The sequence below is a fragment of the Drosophila miranda genome, assembly GCF_003369915.1.
Source record: "Drosophila miranda strain MSH22 chromosome Y unlocalized genomic scaffold, D.miranda_PacBio2.1 Contig_Y1_pilon, whole genome shotgun sequence".
Lineage (NCBI taxonomy): Eukaryota > Metazoa > Arthropoda > Insecta > Diptera > Drosophilidae > Drosophila > Drosophila miranda.
In genome coordinates, this window is record NW_022881603.1 from 23,676,343 (window position 1) to 23,694,822 (window position 18,480).

The following is an 18,480-nucleotide window of genomic DNA, read 5'->3' on the forward strand; positions in this document are numbered from 1 at the left end:
GTCTTTTGCTCAGCCTTCAATTTTCTGCACAAATACCTCTGATTCCTCTTTTGGATCTTTGAATCCAACTGCTACTTTCCTGTCTTTATCGCAGGGCATCCCTCGGCGGTAGCAGAATTTGCACAAAAATTATTGTTGGCGCGACCGACGCGATGATATTTTACAAATTGATTGCCGATTGCACACACACACGACGCGGGCAACGAATATATTTGCATATGTATACTGCAATTTCTTGTGTCACTGTCACTTATTGTTGTTGCCTATAATTCACTTTACAGTCCACCCGGGGGCGCCATGAAAAATTAGAAGAGTTTTTCTAATCAATTACCGAAAACTTTGGGTGGCTGTAATTTAAATGATTTATTTGGCGGGGCGAAAAACTTGATACGCTCGATCTAATTCAAGGTTGGCGAACAACTATATTTTCTTCACAATTCAAATCTCTTACTCTAGCTAACCTACGGTGGCAAAGCGGGGCGAATTCGCCAAGAGCGAGAGAGCGAGCATTTATTGCGCTCCCGCTTTGCCCTAGCCTAACTTACACTAGACTTCATAATTCAGATCAATAACTAATAATTGTGGCCATGGATGGAAGGTCACGCAACAGATCGGTTTAATTGATGAGCAACAAAAAACTATTATAACAGACTGATGGAAAGATTCGAGATGCCATATTTTGAATTTATTTATATTACTCTACTATTTCAGTGTGTCTTGGATTTTATGTGCTGCTTGTCGCTCCCCATCAGCAGCCTGATGGCAAGAAGGCCGGCCAACAGAGCGGCCAAGGCAATGGACACCACAAAGGCAATCACGTCCAGCAGATAGAACTGGAACCAGTTGAGATCCAAGCCTGCGGATCCCATGGGTGGTGCTCCCCTGTGGCGGATGACGTACTCGATCCAATAGACGGCGCTCTTGCGCGGCTCCTGGGGGCGATCCTGGAAAATGCTCGAAACGCGCTGGATGCTCTCCTTGTAGGTGGCATTGTGGATCAGCTGTAGCAGGGAGTGCTCAAGGACCTCACTTGTGATCGACTGAAAGTGAAGGCTAATGGCATAGCCGCCCAGCACGGCTTTGTTCATGTTTAGATGCTGTCAGTGGAAAGATGAAGATTAGCCATGGTTTAGCCACTTCGTGGGCAAGTAGAAGGGGATGCCCAGCATGGGTACGGCGTAGTGCACTCCTTCCTGGGTGCCAAACAGCCCACCGTGTGTAATGACCACGGGTATCTTGTAGATGCGTGAAAGGGCCAGGAATGCCTCCTGGTAGAACTGCTCGGCCAGCAGGAGATCGAAGACTCCTTCCGTCTTCTTGGCACGAATCACGGCCTGAACCTTGGGCTGCCGGAGGGCGTGCTCGGTGGTTTTCAGCCCGATAATCTCCAGCATCTTCAGGATGCTTATAGTTTGTCATGCGCGTCAGCTCGAACAAGTGCTGGGCTCCAAAGCTCAGCTTGACTGCGGACAGATGAGGGATAGAAATAACAGGATAATTCCTCTGGGCGAATCTGCACTTACCATTGTGCCAGAAGTCGTAGACGGGCTCTATCAGAATCTCCGTGTAGTTGCTGCCCAGCTGCTCCTTCTCCAACGAAAAGGCGGTGATCATGGTCACCTGGTGGCCGCTCTCGACGAGCTCCCTCATCAGGGCCGTGTGCATCATGAAATGCGACTTTCCTGCCACCCAAAATATGGAGTCAATAAGCAGTTACTCCTTCGGTATTTGGCTTACCTGGAAATGCATAGACTGCCAGTATCTTGGCTCCCTCCACAGGCCTGGGCTGCGGGTGGAGAGCCAGCAGCAAACAGCAGAGCAACAGAAATTGCATCGCTTATATTCGAATGGGAATTTGTCTATTAATTGGCTGTGGAAGGCTGTCGTCGTTTAAGTGCAAGCGTTTGTTAGACACTAATTGTTTACTTCTGATAAGACTCAGTAATCTTCTCCAACATACTCGTATTGCCGCACGACCTGCAAGGCTTATAGTACCTCTGTTTATTATAATAGGTAATCTCTACTTAATGAGCGATGATTATAGACACTCTGTTCGTATCAGCGGGCTTAATTCATGTGTTGTGTTGCGTGCTTGCAAAGAGCAAATCTGAGGCGGACTGATGTTTTTGACCGTTTCACGAATTAGCTATGCGAAAGTCTGAGCGACGACTGAGTCTGCGATCCGCATCGATTGGGGGCTGACGTCCCTACCCTACTGCGTTTCATTAGAATAGGACTGCTCTACGAAACGGGTTTCGTTCGGGTATAAAAGATACGTATGCCTGCGGCAATCAATTTATTCTCAACTCTTATTTTCTTAGTTTTATACGGGCTCGTATTGTGTCTATTAGGGGGAGGCAGCGCTTTGAAACACAGTAATAAATCACTTTGAATAAATTGTCTATGTCGATTAATATTGGCATGCGAAAAACTTGTCAAAAACAATCTCATCTACATATTTCACATCAAAAAATATTTATAAAACGAGGGGGAACGTTGTGAATTGCTGCGGACACCGCAACTCTACAGTTATACCCGATACATAGTCAGTATGGCTCTCCTCTGGCAGACGCCGCTAATATTGAACGACACGACAAAGAGTGCGTGCGAGAGAGACAGAAAATCAGTCTGAGCGTGACGTCGGGGGCTGCGTAGCCATTGCAAATTGATTTGTTCCTTTTGGCTATAAAAATGATCTAATCTGATCCAGATTAAGCAATCTGATAGATATGGTCGTTATCTATGATTCTGCGTTTTTAGTTTTCTCGAATGTGCAATATTGTGGATGCAACAGATTTTCGTTCTTTGTGGGGGCGAAAGGGGGTGGGGCGAAATTTGGAGATATACGTTTTAAAGTGAGATTTAACAGGAGTGCGGATACCAAACTTGGTTACTCTAGCCTTAATAGTCTCTGAGATTTTTGAATATCCCCAGATTTTCGTCCTTTGCGGGGCGGAAGGGGGTGTGGCGAAATTTTGAAACAAACTCGTCTCGATCCGATATATTAGGAGTGTGGATACCAAATTTGGTTGCTCTAGCTTTTATAGTCTCTGAGATCTAGGCGCTAATGTTTTACTCTAAGCAAAGCCGTCTATGCTACGTGTGTGTTAGAGAGAGACAGGGCGAGAAAAAATGAAATTGTTTTCTTGATGCTGGCTATAATAATAATACGATCCAATTCAGATTCCGCAGTCTTAAAGATTTGGTTATTCTCTACAATTCTACGTTTTTGGTTTTCTCATATTGTGGAGATAATGTTTTTTATCCCCAATCGGCCGACTAATTATTTCGAATTAAATAAAACTCGGCGCAGAAATAAAATTACGATATGTTCTTTAATGCGTGACATCCAAATTGCAAGTGTGGCTTGCCTGCCCTTTACATTGCCGCTCCGATCGCTAAGCGCAGCTTCGCTCGGCCGACGTCGGTAGGCAGACGCAAAGCGGAGATAGCGAAGAGCGAGCTGGCAGAGAGCGTTTAGCAGGGCAAGCAAGCGCAGAGCTTTAACAAACAAATGAGTGACATAGACATAAGTAACAAACAAAATAAGCGGCTGAGGGCCAAGAATTAGGTGCTATTTGGCAAGCAGCTAATCGGCTGGGTTCTGCTCCGAACATTCCCCCCCCGTTGGAAGGCAAAGGCTTTCAACAGATCCATCCTGAAGGGGCAGAACCGCTATTTTTCCAACGGCCCTCTTGAAAAGGCCTTTTTGAGTGCGGATGACGGCTACTCTGATGGTTCCATCTTTTCCTGGGATGACGCTCTCAATGCGGCCAAGCGGCCACCTTAATGGTGGCAGCGTTTCCTCCTTGATCATGACGAGCGCTCCTAGCTTGATGTTTGGAGACGATGACCGCCACTTGCTCCGCTCCTGAAGAATCGAAAGATACGCCGTGCTCCATTTTCTCCAAAACGCCTGCTTCATTTGACACAGCCGCTGCCATCGACTAAGTAGGTTGACCCGGAGATGCGCCACATCTGGCTCGTCGAATGCAGCTTTCGGGGCTCCATTGAGAAAGTGGTTTGGCGTGAGCACATCTAGATCATCGGGACTTTCTGTAATTGCATAAAGCGGACGGGAATTTAACAAAGCAGAGATTTCACAAGCCAAGGTCTGAATTTCATCAAGAGTAAAAATGTAGGTCCCGACGATGCGATGAAAATGATATTTAACTGCTTTAACAGCCGCCTCCCACAAACCCCCAAAATGAGGTGAGCGAGGGGGGATGAATTTCCAGTCGATTCCACTAGAAACGCAGAGATGTGACACAGCCGACGTATGAGGATCGCTGAGGAACATTTGCCGAAGCTCCAAAAGCTCATTTTTTGCTCCTACAAAATTTGTAGCGTTGTCTGACCAGATGATTCGAGGTTTGGGACGTAGACTTATAAAACGCCTTAATGCTGCCAGAAAGGATTCTGTAGATAGATCCCGAACGACTTCCAAATGAGTTGCTTTGGTGCTAAAGCATACGAAGACAGCGATGTAACATTTGATAGGAGGCCTGCTTCTGACTTCCGACTTGTGATAAAAGGGTCCGCAAAAATCAACGCCCGTTGTGTGGAATGCTGGATTAGTCCTTACGCGATCCGCAGGCAAGTTTCCCATGATATGTTCCCTCAGCACTGGCTTCAAACGAAAGCATCTAACACATTTGCGAATGATTCCCGCAACATATTTGCGTCCGCCAATAGGCCAGAATTTTTGCCGAAGCAGTCCGAGCAATCCTTGAGCTCCTGCGTGGAGAAACCTTTCGTGAAAGAAGATAATAATAGAGACAGTGACAGGATGTCCATTAGGAAGCAGGATCGGGTGCTTCGCGTCGTAGTCCAATTCGGCATTTTGGAGGCGGCCTCCAACACGCAGCAATCCAAAGCTATCCAGAAATGGATTCAGTGAGGCCATCGTGCTTTTTGGGGGTAGGGCCTGTTTGCTGGCGAGGGCCCTTATCTCTTCCGAAAATTGTTGCTGCTGTATTGCCCTTATGAGCAAATGCGTACCATTTTTGATGTCGATTACGGTAAGTTGACCCTTCGACCGCGCTATGCCTTTGTCCTTGAGAATGTAGAATCGATATATGTAAGCAAAGACGCGCTGCATGGATCCGAATGAGTTTTGAAATTTGCAATCGTACGATACATCCCTTTCGTTTGAAACAACCAATGCTGCATGACGACGTTCTGGTACATCGGTCGGCAATTGCAAGCCTGCAGGCCACTCTGAGCTCTCAAGACACAAGAATGGTGGTCCAGAGATCCAAAGGCTGCTATCCATTAGTTCAGCGGGCGTGGCTCCACGTGATATGATGTCGGCAGGATTCAACTTTGTGGGCACGTGATGCCAAGTCATTCCAGCGGTGAGCTCCTGAATCCGCTGAACTCGATTAGAAACAAATATATTAAAATTCAATGGTGATTCTCGAATCCAGGCAAGGGCTATGGACGAATCCGACCAGCAATGTATTTGGCATGGAGCTGATAATCCCTTAACTATGGTGGACACTAGTTCGGCTAATACGAGGGCAGCGGACAGCTCAAGCTTGGGGATAGTCATACTTTTCAAGGGCGCGACTCTGGATTTAGAGCATAAGAGATGACTTTGCACAATGCCAAGAGCTTCCGAACGCATGTATACACAGGCGCCATATGCTGCTTGGCTCGCATCACAAAACGCGTGCATTTCTAATCTGGCTTGCTGCCGAAGCACGTAACGTGGAAACTTAAAGTTTTTAACCATCGACAACTGCGAAGTCAGCTCAATCCAAGTCGTATGTAGATCCTGGGGCAGGCTTTCGTCCCAATTCAATTTTAGGCTTTCGTTCCATAGCGACTGCATAAATATTTTAGCTTTTGTGATGATGGGAGAGATGAGCCCTAGAGGATCGTAGAACCTAGCTAGTGTAGACAGGACCGAACGCTTCGATATTGGGCCTGCAGCGGTTCCGACGTGAGCGAAGCTAAACAGAAGATTGTCCGTGGTGGGATCCCAAACTAGACCAAGCGCCTTGGTTACTTCAGTCCCGTCATGAAAGGTAAGGAACTTTTCGCGATCCGCCTCCGATACGCCTTCCAAAGCAGCGGGTTCATTGGAACACCATTTACGTATGGGAAAACATCCTTTCGAAAGTAGCTCCTTTACCTGCTGACGAATTTTGATGACAGAATCAATGCTGTCCCCTCCAGATATGAGATCATCGACATAGAAATCTCTTCGAACAACATCAGCGCCAAGCGGAAAACGCAACTCTTCATCATTTGCCAATTGATGCATAGCACGAATTGCTAAGAAAGCGGCAGGTTTGGTTCCGTAAGTAACAGTCTCCAACTTGAACACCTGAATCTCCTCCTTCGGGTCATTGCGCCATAGGATGCACTGCACGTGCGTATCGGGATGGGAAACGCGTACACAGCGGTACATTTTGCAGATATCGCCACACAAGGCGACTTTAAAAAAGCGGAAACGAAGCAGAGTTATCAGAATTTTAGGTTGGATGGTGGGTCCAGCCATAAGCGCATCATTCAGTGATACTCCAGACGCTGTTTTGGCAGATCCATCGAACACTACGCGTAATTTGGTGGTTGTACTATCCTGCTTGTGGACGCAATGGTGAGGCAAGAAGTACTGCGGGAGGTCTGACTGCCGCGAAGCTGGCGACATGTGTCCTAAATCACGATACTCCTGAAGAAACTCCATATATTTTGCCTTAAGCTGTGCATTTTTTGCTAGCTTCCTCTCCAAATTGAGAAATCTACGTAGCGCCTGCTGATACGATTCTCCTAATTCCTCTAGACTGAATTTGGTTGGCAAACGCACGGAGTAAGCTCCGGACTCTAGGCGAATGCAGCTTGTGACGAAATGCTGTTCGCAATGAACATCTTCCTCCGAAATTGATGAGGGCGAATAATCTCCATCGACTTCCCAAAACCGCCTTACAATATCGCACAAATTAGTCTCGCAAGCGGAGATGACAGGGGGATCTTCAACGGCTGCTAGCGCCGCACGGGCTTTCTCAGAGTTTTTAATACTTCCTGACACTATCCAGCCAAGTTTCGTCTTCTGCAATGTTGGCAATTGGTCTGACAGTCGAATCTGTCCAACGCACATTAATTCGAAAAACAAACCAGCACCTATCAATAGTCAAACACGCTGGGGCTTGGCGAAATTAGGATCAGCTAGTTTTAGGTTATTTGGCATTGGCCAATCCTTTGCGTCTAGGCCGAAGTTAGGCTGCATTCCTGTGATTGAGGCAGTGATAATTGCAGAGAGGAAACCGCGATAGCTTTCGTCTTGAGATTGCAGGACGATGTCCACAGCCTTGCTGGTTGGTAGAATTGACTCTCCAATACCGGCGATTTTAACGTGAGACGGGTGAGGATCTAACTGCAGCTGATTGGCGAGTCTCGATGTTATAAAGTTAACCTGAGAAGCGGAATCTAAAATGGCACGACATGGAATAAGCGATCCAAAACGGCCCCTGACATATACGATTGCAGTAGCTAGCAGCACGTTTTGGCTAGGCAGAGATTTTTGACTCGAGGGGGAGGGCTAATATATTTGCTTGCTACTAGGGCACTTGCAGGATCATGCTGGGTCGATTCCGTGCTCGGCGACGGCAACTCAGCGTCAGCGCCCGACTGCATGTGGAGCAGTGTGTGATGCTTGGCTTGGCAATTTCTACATGCCCCTGACTTGCAGCGTTGCAATGAATGGCCTTTGTTGAGGCAGTTTAGACATAAATGGCGCTTCTTCACCTCCTTGTATCGAGAAAAAACAGGGAGATCTATAAATGCCTGGCATCGGGATATGTAGTGATCGGAGGATTTGCAATACTTGCATGTTGAGCTATTATGATCGGTTATGGAGGTGATTAGGGTGCTAGGTTTACTTTCTCCCACCTGCTGGCTAGGAATTGTTACCATAGCCGATCCCAAATTTTCCAGCATCCGACATCTTGCTTCCAAGAATGAGGCCATGCTTGACCACCGAGGCAATCCTGACGTCGGCAAGTTCTCTTCCCATTTCTCCTTGGTCTTGTGGTCCAATTTCGTGCCTATGATGAAGATCAGCAACCCATCGGAAATCTCCTGCGGGGTCGCCAAGGTCTGAAGTGCACGCAAGTGCGAATTGATTTTATCGCTGAGCGCGCGCAAGCCGATAGCCGAGCCCATCTCCACCCCTTGCAGCCCGAAAATAGCCTTGACGTGTGCCTGAAAATGTAACAGTTTATTATCGAATCGCAACATTAGTAAATTCAACGCCTTGTCGTAATTCTCCTCAGAAAGTTCCAAGGAACGAATCGTATCCAGCGCAGCACCATCTAGACATCCACGAAGATATTGGAATTTTTCGATGATTGGTATACGATGGTCTTTGTGCACCATTGTCGAAAACATCGCGTGGAATTCTGGCCAATCCATGTAGCTCCCACTGAATCGCGGAAGCTGCAACTCGGGCATTCGAGAACGGCCTATACTATTATAGGCGAACAACGACGAATTCCCCTCGAGAGTATGCCGAGCCGTTGAATTGGCAACATTTACCGTGCGAGCAGCCATCAACTCCCGCGACAGCCTGGACCTAACCTTGACATAAACATTCGAAAAGTCCAGCCGGGCATCATGGGCTAACTGCAGGAAATCCAGCCTTTCAAGGCTCGTTTGAGCGGCATCGAAATCCGCATTCATTCGCTCGATTTGCTCTAAGCGAGCTTGAAGTTCTGCCTCATCTAACTCGGCAAGCTCTTCCTTGGTAAGAAAGCGATCCATGGCCTTTAGTTGGCGCGCGATGGACTCGGCCTTGTGCTTGTAGAAATCTACATCACTCGGCATTGCTGCGTTCGCGACATTGGTAGGCTCAGGTGCTGCCATGTTGAGGTTTTAAAAGAGTCACTCAGCACGACCGAAAAAGACACCCTGTATACGTATAAACGTGGGAACCGAAAGCAAAGGGATTACAGCTAATGCCTTTAGCTGTGCGGCTGTGCGAGCTGTCCGATTCCGCTTTGTACTCCGCTTGTGTGTATTAGTGAGTTCGCTGCACTGCCTACCGCACTGCACTGACCGAATTGTCGCGACAGAGAAATTAATAGCCAGCAATGCGTGTATGTAGGTGTATGTAAGTGTGTTTTAGCACCGAATTGTGCTTAACCGCCGAAAATTTGCTAGGGCTAACGAATGTCGATCGCGAATGATTATTAATTGACACTGCAACTCAGAGATCACGTCGGGGTCACCAAATTTTATGTGGAGATAATGTTTTTTATCCCCAATCGGCCGACTAATTATTTCGAATTAAATAAAACTCGGCGCAGAAATAAAATTACGATATGTTCTTTAATGCGTGACATCCAAATTGCAAGTGTGGCTTGCCTGCCCTTTACATTGCCGCTCCGATCGCTAAGCGCAGCTTCGCTCGGCCGACGTCGGTAGGCAGACGCAAAGCGGAGATAGCGAAGAGCGAGCTGGCAGAGAGCGTTTAGCAGGGCAAGCAAGCGCAGAGCTTTAACAAACAAATGAGTGACATAGACATAAGTAACAAACAAAATAAGCGGCTGAGGGCCAAGAATTAGGTGCTATTTGGCAAGCAGCTAATCGGCTGGGTTCTGCTCCGAACACATATCTTTAAAATTGTGGAGGCCACAGATTTTCGTCCTTTGTGAGGGCGGAACTGAGCGGGGCGAAGTTCATGTTTAAATGCTGTCAGTGGAAAGATGAAGATTAGCCATGGTTTAGCCACTTCGTGGGCAAGTCCCTACCTGATCGCAGTAGAAGGGGATGCCCAGCATGGGTACGGCGTAGTGCACTCCTTCCTGGGTGCCAAACAGCCCACCGTGTGTGATGAACACCTTCACCTGGGGATGGGCCAAGATGTCCGCCTGTGGCAGCCATTTGCGGACCATCACGTTGGACGGCAGCTGGCGGAGGCTTTCGTCCTCAAACTTCCACAGCACTCGCAGCTTCAGAGAGCCAAATACCTGTAGAAACAGCTGCAGCATCTCCTGGGGCATATCCTTGCTCTGGACGTTGCTGCCCAGGCTGAAGAAGATGGCTCCCTCGCTGGCTCCATCCAAGAACGCTTGCATGTCCGCGGGCAGGGCCTTGGGGGGATAGATGTGCATCCCGCCCACGGGCACCATGGCATCTACAGTGGGGCGGGCCGTAGTCAGCGGTGCGCGACTGTTGAGCAGCATCACAGAAATCTCCCGCTCCATCTGCCTGACCTTTGGCACCTCGCCTGCAAGCACAGACAAATTGGTTTCCCATTTGTCATATACTGGAACCCCCACTCACCCAGGACGGGGCCAAAGAACTCCCTCGATACGGCATCCATTTTGGGGAAGTAGCTGAGTAGGCGGTCCAGGTCCTCGTAGAGCGAGGCGTACGAATTCTTAACCCGCTCCAGGAAGCTCATGCGATCGGTGAACGGCATAAAGCCGTGCGGCACAAAGGACCAGGGCGTGATCAGACCCATCATCTGGCTCATGTGGTTCTCGTAGCCTAGCGTGCTGGTCGTGACCACGGGTATCTTATAGATGCGTGAAAGGGCCAGGAATGCCTCCTGGTAGAACTGCTCGGCCAGCAGGAGATCGAAGACTCCTTCCGTCTTCTTGGCACGAATCACGGCCTGAACCTTGGGCTGCCGGAGGGCGTGCTCGGTGGTTTTCAGCCCGATAATCTCAAGCATCTTCAGGAGATCATAGTTTGTCATGCGCGTCAGCTCGAACAAGTGCTGGGCTCCAAAGCTCAGCTTGACTGCGGACAGATGAGGGATAGAAATAACAGGATGATTCCTCTGGGCGAATCTGCACTTACCATTGTGCCAGAAGTCGTAGACGGGCTCTATCAGAATCTCCGTGTAGTTGCTGCCCAGCTGCTCCTTCTCCAACGAAAAGGCGGTGATCATGGTCACCTGGTGGCCGCTCTCGACGAGCTCCCTCATCAGGGCCGTGTGCATCATGAAAGCGACTTTCCTGCCACCCAAAATATGGAGTCAATAAGCAGTTACTCCTTCGGTATTTGGCTTACCTGGAAATGCATAGACTGCCAGTATCTTGGCTCCCTCCACAGGCCTGGGCTGCGGGTGGAGAGCCAGCAGCAAACAGCAGAGCAACACAAATTGCATCGCTTATATTCGAATGGGAATTTGTCTATTAATTGGCTGTGGAAGGCTGTCGTCGTTTAAGTGCAAGCGTTTGTTAGACACTAATTGTTTACTTCTGATAAGACTCAGTAATCTTCTCCAACATACTCGTATTGCCGCACGACCTGCAAGGCTTATAGTACCTCTGTTTATTATAATAGGTAATCTCTACTTAATGAGCGATGATTATAGACACTCTGTTCGTATCAGCGGGCTTAATTCATGTGTTGTGTTGCGTGCTTGCAAAGAGCAAATCTGAGGCGGACTGATGTTTTTGACCGTTTCACGAATTAGCTATGCGAAAGTCTGAGCGACGACTGAGTCTGCGATCCGCATCGATTGGGGGCTGATGTCCCTACCCTACTGCGTTTCATTAGAATACGACTGCTCTACGAAACGGGTTTCGTTCGGGTATAAAAGATACGTATGCCTGCGGCAATCAATTTATTCTCAACTCTTATTTTCTTAGTTTTATACGGGCTCGTATTGTGTCTATTAGGGGGAGGCAGCGCTTTGAAACACAGTAATAAATCACTTTGAATAAATTGTCTATGTCGATTAATATTGGCATGCGAAAAACTTGTCAAAAACAATCTCATCTACATATTTCACATCACAAAATATTTATAAAACGAGGGGGAACGTTGTGAGTTGCTGCGGACACCGCAACTCTACAGTTATACCCGATACTTAGTCAGTATGGCTCTCCTCTGGCAGACGCCGCTAATATTGAACGACACGACAAAGAGTGCGTGCGAGAGAGAGAGAAAATCAGTCTGAGCGTGACGTCGGGGGCTGCGTAGCCAGTGCAAATTGATTTGTTCCTTTTGGCTATAAAAATGATCTGATCTGATCCAGATTCAGCAATCTGATAGATATGGTCGTTATCTATGATTCTGCGTTTTTAGTTTTCTCGAATGTGCAATATTGTGGATGCAACAGATTTTCGTTCTTTGTGGGGGCGAAAGGGGTGGGGCGAAATTTGGAGATATACGTTTTAAAGTGAGATCTAACAGGAGTGCGGATACCAAATTTGGTTACTCTAGCCTTAATAGTCTCTGAGATTTTTGAATATCCCCAGATTTTCGTCCTTTGCGGGGGCGGAAGGGGGTGTGGCGAAATTTTGAAACAAACTCGTCTCGATCCGATATATTAGGAGTGTGGATACGAAATTTGGTTGCTCTAGCTTTTGTAGTCTCTGAGATCTAGGCGCTAATGTTTTACTCTAAGCAAAGCCGCCTATGCTACGTGTGTGTTAGAGAGAGACAGGGCGAGAAAAAATGAAATTGTTTTCTTGATGCTGGCTATAATAATAATACGATCCAATTCAGATTCCGCAGTCTTAAAGATTTGGTTATTCTCTACAATTCTACGTTTTTGGTTTTCTCATATCTTTAAAATTGTGGATGCCACAGATTTTCGTCCTTTGTGGGGGGCGGAAGTGAGCGGGGCGAAGTTTTGAAATATTTTTGTAGTAGTGACATATCACAGAATTCTGGATCCAAAACATCGTTGCTCTAGCTCTTATAGTCTTTGAGCACTAGGCGCTGAAGGGGACGGACAGACAGACAGGGCTCAATCGACTCGGCTATTGATGCTGATCAAGAATATATGTACTTTATGGGGTCGGAAACGATTCCTTCTGGACGTTACACACATCCACTTTTACTACAAATCTAATATACCCCAATACTCATTTTGAGTATCGGGTATAAAAATGAACAACAAATACAAAGTCTGGATACTAGACAGGGCCTTCGCCGATCTGGCCCAATTGACTGTGCAAATAATTAAAATACTGGGTTTTTCTCCTGTATTATCCTGTATATTCCCGGATTCCTGTATCGAGATTTTGATGACGATCAACAGTCTGGACCTCCCTGATCCTGATCAGGCCTGATAGTTGGCCGAGATATGTGCCATTGAACAAAATACCGGTTATATTATCCGTACAGCCTGAAAGTATGCTATAATTTTTAAATAAATCCGCTGAAAGATATGTTTTTGTGGCATACTCTTGGCCGCCTCCTGCAGAATGAACATCAATTTTCGAACGTTTGAAATAATAAATTTCATCTGCCCATAAAATGTACAACACATTCCACATATGCACATGTGCATGTAAGCTTGCTCAATCGTTTTATTTTCAATATTCAAACGTATTTGCATTCCAATCTGTGTGTTTGATGTTTCTTGCTGTTAATGCTAATTAGGCCGTTAAATTTTGTGGACGTTGACATGCAATGACTGCATCTTTCAAGAGGCGATGCAGTTACAGCACCGTCAAGTGGCCCGTGTGACACCAGCAGAAGGCTGTTACGCGCGGATCCCAGGCAAAACGCAGCCCTCCTCCCGCCCAACCGACCGAGGGGCGCTGCCGCATGACGCGCGGTGCGTAGCCGAACCAAACGCGAACATGCAAGAAAGATAGCTATTAGACTAACATTCGAGGAAAATTAGTACTAAACTTACTAAGAAACTAAGCATGCAATCAAAGTACAAATACCACTACAGTTACTAATTAATAGAAAGGTGTGTAAGGATTAATAATTTAATAAGAGGAAGAGAATTAGTGGTGGATATAATATGGTAGAGGGAATTATAATCCGAGCATAAGACCCTAAACGGTTCATGCAAGGAATAATTCGATCTACAAAGTGGAAGGAACAACGGTATAAAATTTCTAGTCAGTCTAATAGGAATCGTGAAGTTTATGCGGCTCAACAGATCAGGGCTGTCTATGTCACCCCTGATCACGTTGTGCATAAATATCACACCAAGCATTTTTCTACGGTTAACTAAGGATGGGAGGTTTACTAATAGTAGTCTACTAGAGTAAGATGGGAGTCTTACACCCGCATCCCAGTTAAGGCCCCGCAGAGCAAACAGTAAAAAGTTTTTCTGTACTGATTCTATACGGTCCTGGTGTACTTTGTACTGAGGGCACCATACACAGGAGCCGTATTCTAAGATCGGACGAACAAGCGAGGTATAGAGAGTCTTTGTTATATAGGGGTCGTCAAATTCCTTTGACCACCTCTTTATAAACCCAAGCACGCTCATGGCCTTATTTACCATGGTAGAAATGTGTTCGGAAAACTTTAACTTGGGGTCTAACATAACACCCAGATCATCCACCAGGGTAATTCTCTCAAGAGAACCACCAAATAGGGTGTAAGGAGCCAACAAAGGGCTAGAACGATGAAATGTCATAACTTTGCATTTCGAGGCATTAAGGTGTAACAAGTTTGCACAACACCATGACTGAAAGTTATTGAGATCGGATTGCAAGCGAGAATGAAATGAAATGTCCTTGTACTGGACACAGAGTTTAACATCATCCGCATACATAAGTACTCGAGAGTATGTTAATACTGAAGGTAAGTCATTAATAAAGAGTGTGAAGAGTAAGGGGCCTAGATGGCTGCCTTGTGGTACTCCCGAAGAAACCTTTACTGGGAAAGAGAGGGAGTTTTTGAAGAGGACTCTTTGAGACCTAGAACAAAGATAGCTAGAAATCCATCTCAGGAGGTTGGGCGGAAACCCTAAAAGGTCAAGTTTATGCGCTAAAAGGGAATGGTTTACAGAGTCGAATAATGTAGTATTAAATATTGTAAATGTTAAGATAAGCTACATTAATTAATTTGTATATCTATAATGCGATTACGCGACAACGAATCAGTTTTATGTAATTTACATCGGCATTTAGTATTCGATAAAAATGGATTAAATTAAAATTCTTGTCACTATACAAAAATCACATTCGATTCGTTATATGCTCGTACTCGTATTCGTTATCCTCCTTGTGGTTATCTACCGTATCTACGTTATCTACGTTATCTATTCAAAATGTTGCTCTTTTTGTGCGAACTTTGTTCAAGTCCAATTAAATGTTTAAGTACTAGCTTGATATACATATGCAATTGGGCAACTGCTTCGGCTCCTTCCCAAGGACGAAGATGAAACATTTTGTGTGTGTGGCAAGAAATTTTATGAGTTTCCATTTCCATTTTCAATTTGAAATTTATGGAGAAAGTTCTGGTGGCCAGTCTAGCGGGCGGCTGTGGAGGCTGGGGGCAACCATTAGTCTAGGCCTTAAAGCTAAAGGGGGGTGTGGCGCGGGACCGGCGGGCCTAAGTGAATTTCAATTTGCTGTTGTACGTATGCAGGGTGGGAGGGCGCCAAAGCCGGGCTAATTGGGACCAGTCGTCGTGATAAATAGTCGTCGGCGCAGATTGGAGATTGGTGCTGGAATGGGACTGCAGTCGGTGGCAAATGTTGCACGAACACACACATGGACCATGCCATATGGATGACCATATGGCTGAGTGGTTGCTCCTTCTTCTCCTTCTCCTTATCGTTCTCGTTCCTTTCCTCTTAATCTTCTCCTCATCCTTTGTGTTGCTTTTCCCAAACAAAAAAGTTAACAAAAAGAAACATGGAGCTCTGATAAATAATTCCCCAGCTGACTCTCTGCGATGGCACGTGCTCAGAATCGGTGCCGCTGATGCGATGCTGCTCCCCTAGATATACTTGGAGATGTAGCGCTTCTGTATGAGTCGGCCAGCCTTGCGCTTCAGTATGGTGAAGCGTATTAACTGCTAATCGCCGTAGTGCGGCGACTGCGGCGGCACACGTGGGTACAGCTGTGGATGGGGCGGGAGATAAGTTGCTTTCATAATTTCGGGGTCTTTATCCATTTGTACTTACACCCAGGAGGTTGCGTGGCACGTATCCCTCCTCGCCACTGACATTCCGGGCCCACCACCACTCGTTCTCCGCATCGTCGCCCTTCCGCAGCACGATCAGGGGCTCGTTGACGCGGAAGGAGAGCTCGTCCCCGTTCTGGGCTTCGTAGGAGAACACGGCATAGACGTCGCCGTTGTGCAGGATGCCCAGCTTCTCCTGGAGGCCTGCAATGTAAAGGGAGTTACGTCTGCTGCGTGGACAACAATTTGCAGCCTGTTGCTTACTGCACAGATACTCCGAGCATCCATCGAAGCCCTCCTCATCCTCCTCGCACTTCTCTGCCGGCGTCTCGTGGTCGGACAGGGTCGAGGCAAACAGGCAGGCTCCGCTCTCCACCAGGAACGTGACCATCGACAGGTTGTTGCAGCTGGCCGCACAGTGCAGCGGCGTCCAGCCATCCGAGTCCTGGGCATTCACGTCGCAGCCAAACTCCACCAGAAACCTGAACACATGAAGGACGACAGATTAATGGAGGGACCAGCAGGCGGCGGGTGAAGGTTTCCACTTACTTGACGATATCAAAGTGCCCGGCACAGATGGCGTTGTGCAGTGCGGTGATTCCCTCGTCGTTGGCCGCACTGGGATTGGCCACCTTCATTGCGGTCTTCTTCACCAGCTCCAGCTCGCCCTCAAGGCTTGCGTCCAGCAGCAGGGCCAACGGATCGAAGCTCACGCGTCGTCCCAGCTTCGGCTTGCCTCCCGTCCGCTCCTTGATGTTGCTCGTGGTTGCGGTGGGGGGCGTGGCCACTGGTGTCTCCTGCTCCTCCTTCGTGGGGGCAACACGATCCGGCTCATCCACACTGGACTCGCTGCTGGGTGAGTGCGGGGGCGAGGGCTCGGGCGATGATTTGGCCGCTTCCTGTGGCGGTCTGGCTGGCTCCGACTTCCGCTGGGACTGCAGCTGCTGATGCTGCTGCTGCAGCGGCTGCTTGGGCTGGCCGGCGCTGCTCCCCGTCGCCGTCTGGCTGGACTTGAGGCGCGGCTGCTCGAACAGCGGCTGCTTGCGGATGGTCAGGGGCTTGGCCTTGATGGGCAGGTTGTCGTTGATGTTCAGCGACTGCAGGCCGAAGGTGGCCTGCACCTGTTGTGTCTGGTGTGCCGGTGCTTTCCCTTGCCCTTGCCCGTGCCCCTGGGACTTGGCCATGGTCGGGGAAGGGGCGGCAGTCGAGCCGGAACTCGCCTCCGCTGGGGACGACGATGGCTGCTCCGTGGGCGTCATCTTGCTGGGCTTGGGTGGCAGGGCCGGGCGTTGATCCGCCTGCACCACATTGGGCGCCACGCGGTTCACCTTCGGACTGTAGGTGATCATCTTGGGAATGGAGCTGCCACTGCCACTGCCAGTGCCACTGCTGCTGCTGCCGCTCACCGACGTTGGAGCCACGCTGCTGAGGGGCTTGCGGGGCGGCACGGCGAGGTTGGTGACCTGCACCAGGAGCGGCTTGGCGGCATTGGACACGGCCAGGGCCACCGACTTTCTGATGGCACCGAGGGGCATGCTGTGCACCGTCAACTGCTGCTGGTTGCTGCGCTCCGAGAGCATCTCGCTCGTCACCGCGATCTCGTTCTTCTTCTGCTGCTGCTGCTGCTGCTGCTGCTGCTGGTGCTGCTGGTGTCCCGTGTCCCCCTGGGTGTCCTTGGTGGCCTGCTGGTTGAGTTTGTTGATCAGCGCCGAGGCGGAGCTGGTGCTTCCACTGCTGGAGATGCTCTTCGGTATTTTGCTGGGATTCGCTGGGGCAGGAGGGGCTTCGGTGGTGGCTGTGGATGCTGCTGCTTCGGCCGCAGCTTGTGCTTGCGCTTGAGCAGCTGCAGCGGCGGCGGCAGCGGCTGCTGCCTCCCTGTCCCGCTTCTTGGGACCCACCTCCGCATAGATGTGCGTGGTGCTGTCCATGGCCTCCGTTTGGGCCTGCTTCCGCAGCTCTGCCCCCGTCTTGACTGGGGCTGGCGCTGCAGTCAGCAGCTTCTTGGCCAGCTTCGACTCATCGCTCTCGCTGCTGGAGCTGGCGCCAGCCACGGACACTGCCACGGGCACGGGCACGGGCACTGGCACGGAACCCCCACCGGTGCCCTGGCCCATTTTCATCTTCATGTGGGTGAGGTCCTGGATGAGCTGGTTCTGCTGGTTGGTGTTGGCCGTGGCCGCTGCGTGCTTCAGCATACTGCCGCCGCTCAGATAGCTGGCGCTGCTCGTGATGGTGGACTTCTGGGGCGTGTGTATGAAGGGCTCGACGGCGGCCACATTGCCGCGGGCTCGGCCAGCGGCGGCAGCGGCCGCGGCAGCAGCCAGCTGATTGACCTGCTTCTGCAGCAGCAGCTGCTTGAGGGCTGCGACTCCGCCGTGCTTGACGGACAGGCTCGTAACGGGCCCAGGGGCATGATTCGGCTGGTGGTGTTTCTGCTGCTGTGGATGCTGTTGCAGATGCTGTTGCTGCTGGTGATGGGTGTTCGCCTGCTTTTTGCGCTGGAGGCGCGTCTGCAGCTCGTAGATGCGCTGATCCACGGACCGTAGCTCCGCCTGGCGCTGCTGCAGGGCCTCGCGTTGCATGTGCAGCCGGGCGTCCTGTTGCAGGGACAGCTGATTGCGATACTGCGGA

At 49.1% G+C, this 18,480-nt stretch overlaps 2 protein-coding genes across 5 annotated transcripts in view; both read right to left on the reverse strand.

The window, feature by feature from the left end:
- Positions 1–515: 515 nt before the first annotated feature.
- LOC117191333 (UDP-glucuronosyltransferase 2B14-like) lies at positions 516–11,574 on the reverse strand. 2 transcript variants are annotated; one of them, XM_033396236.1, is made up of 5 exons: positions 11,026–11,574; positions 10,813–10,970; positions 10,291–10,752; positions 9,756–10,234; positions 516–1,097 (listed from the first exon to the last, which is right to left on the reverse strand). In XM_033396236.1, the coding sequence occupies exons 2-5, from the start codon at positions 10,955–10,957 to the stop codon at positions 708–710; spliced, it is 1,476 nt and encodes a 491-aa protein (XP_033252127.1). In that variant the 5' UTR covers positions 10,958–10,970; positions 11,026–11,574; the 3' UTR covers positions 516–707. The 2 variants fall into 2 exon arrangements, with proteins under 2 accessions (XP_033252127.1, XP_033252128.1); XM_033396237.1 differs by lacking the exon at positions 516–1,097 and adding an exon at positions 9,593–9,696 and having other exon boundaries at positions 11,026–11,561.
- A 3,100-nt stretch (positions 11,575–14,674) lies between these two features.
- Positions 14,675–18,480, reverse strand: part of LOC117191946 (apoptosis-stimulating of p53 protein 1-like) — a 104,781-nt gene continuing 100,975 nt past the window's right edge. For 2 of the 3 annotated variants that reach the window (XM_033396692.1, XM_033396691.1), the window contains exons 5-8: positions 16,399–18,473; positions 16,114–16,331; positions 15,851–16,053; positions 14,676–15,786 (exon numbers count right to left, since the gene is read on the reverse strand). In XM_033396692.1, coding sequence (XP_033252583.1) covers positions 15,742–15,786; positions 15,851–16,053; positions 16,114–16,331; positions 16,399–18,473 — 2,541 coding nt within the window. In that variant the 3' untranslated portion in view covers positions 14,676–15,741. Of the gene's footprint in view, positions 15,787–15,850; positions 16,054–16,113; positions 16,332–16,398; positions 18,474–18,480 lie in introns of all 3 variants that reach the window. The other variant, XM_033396690.1, reaches the window with a different exon arrangement.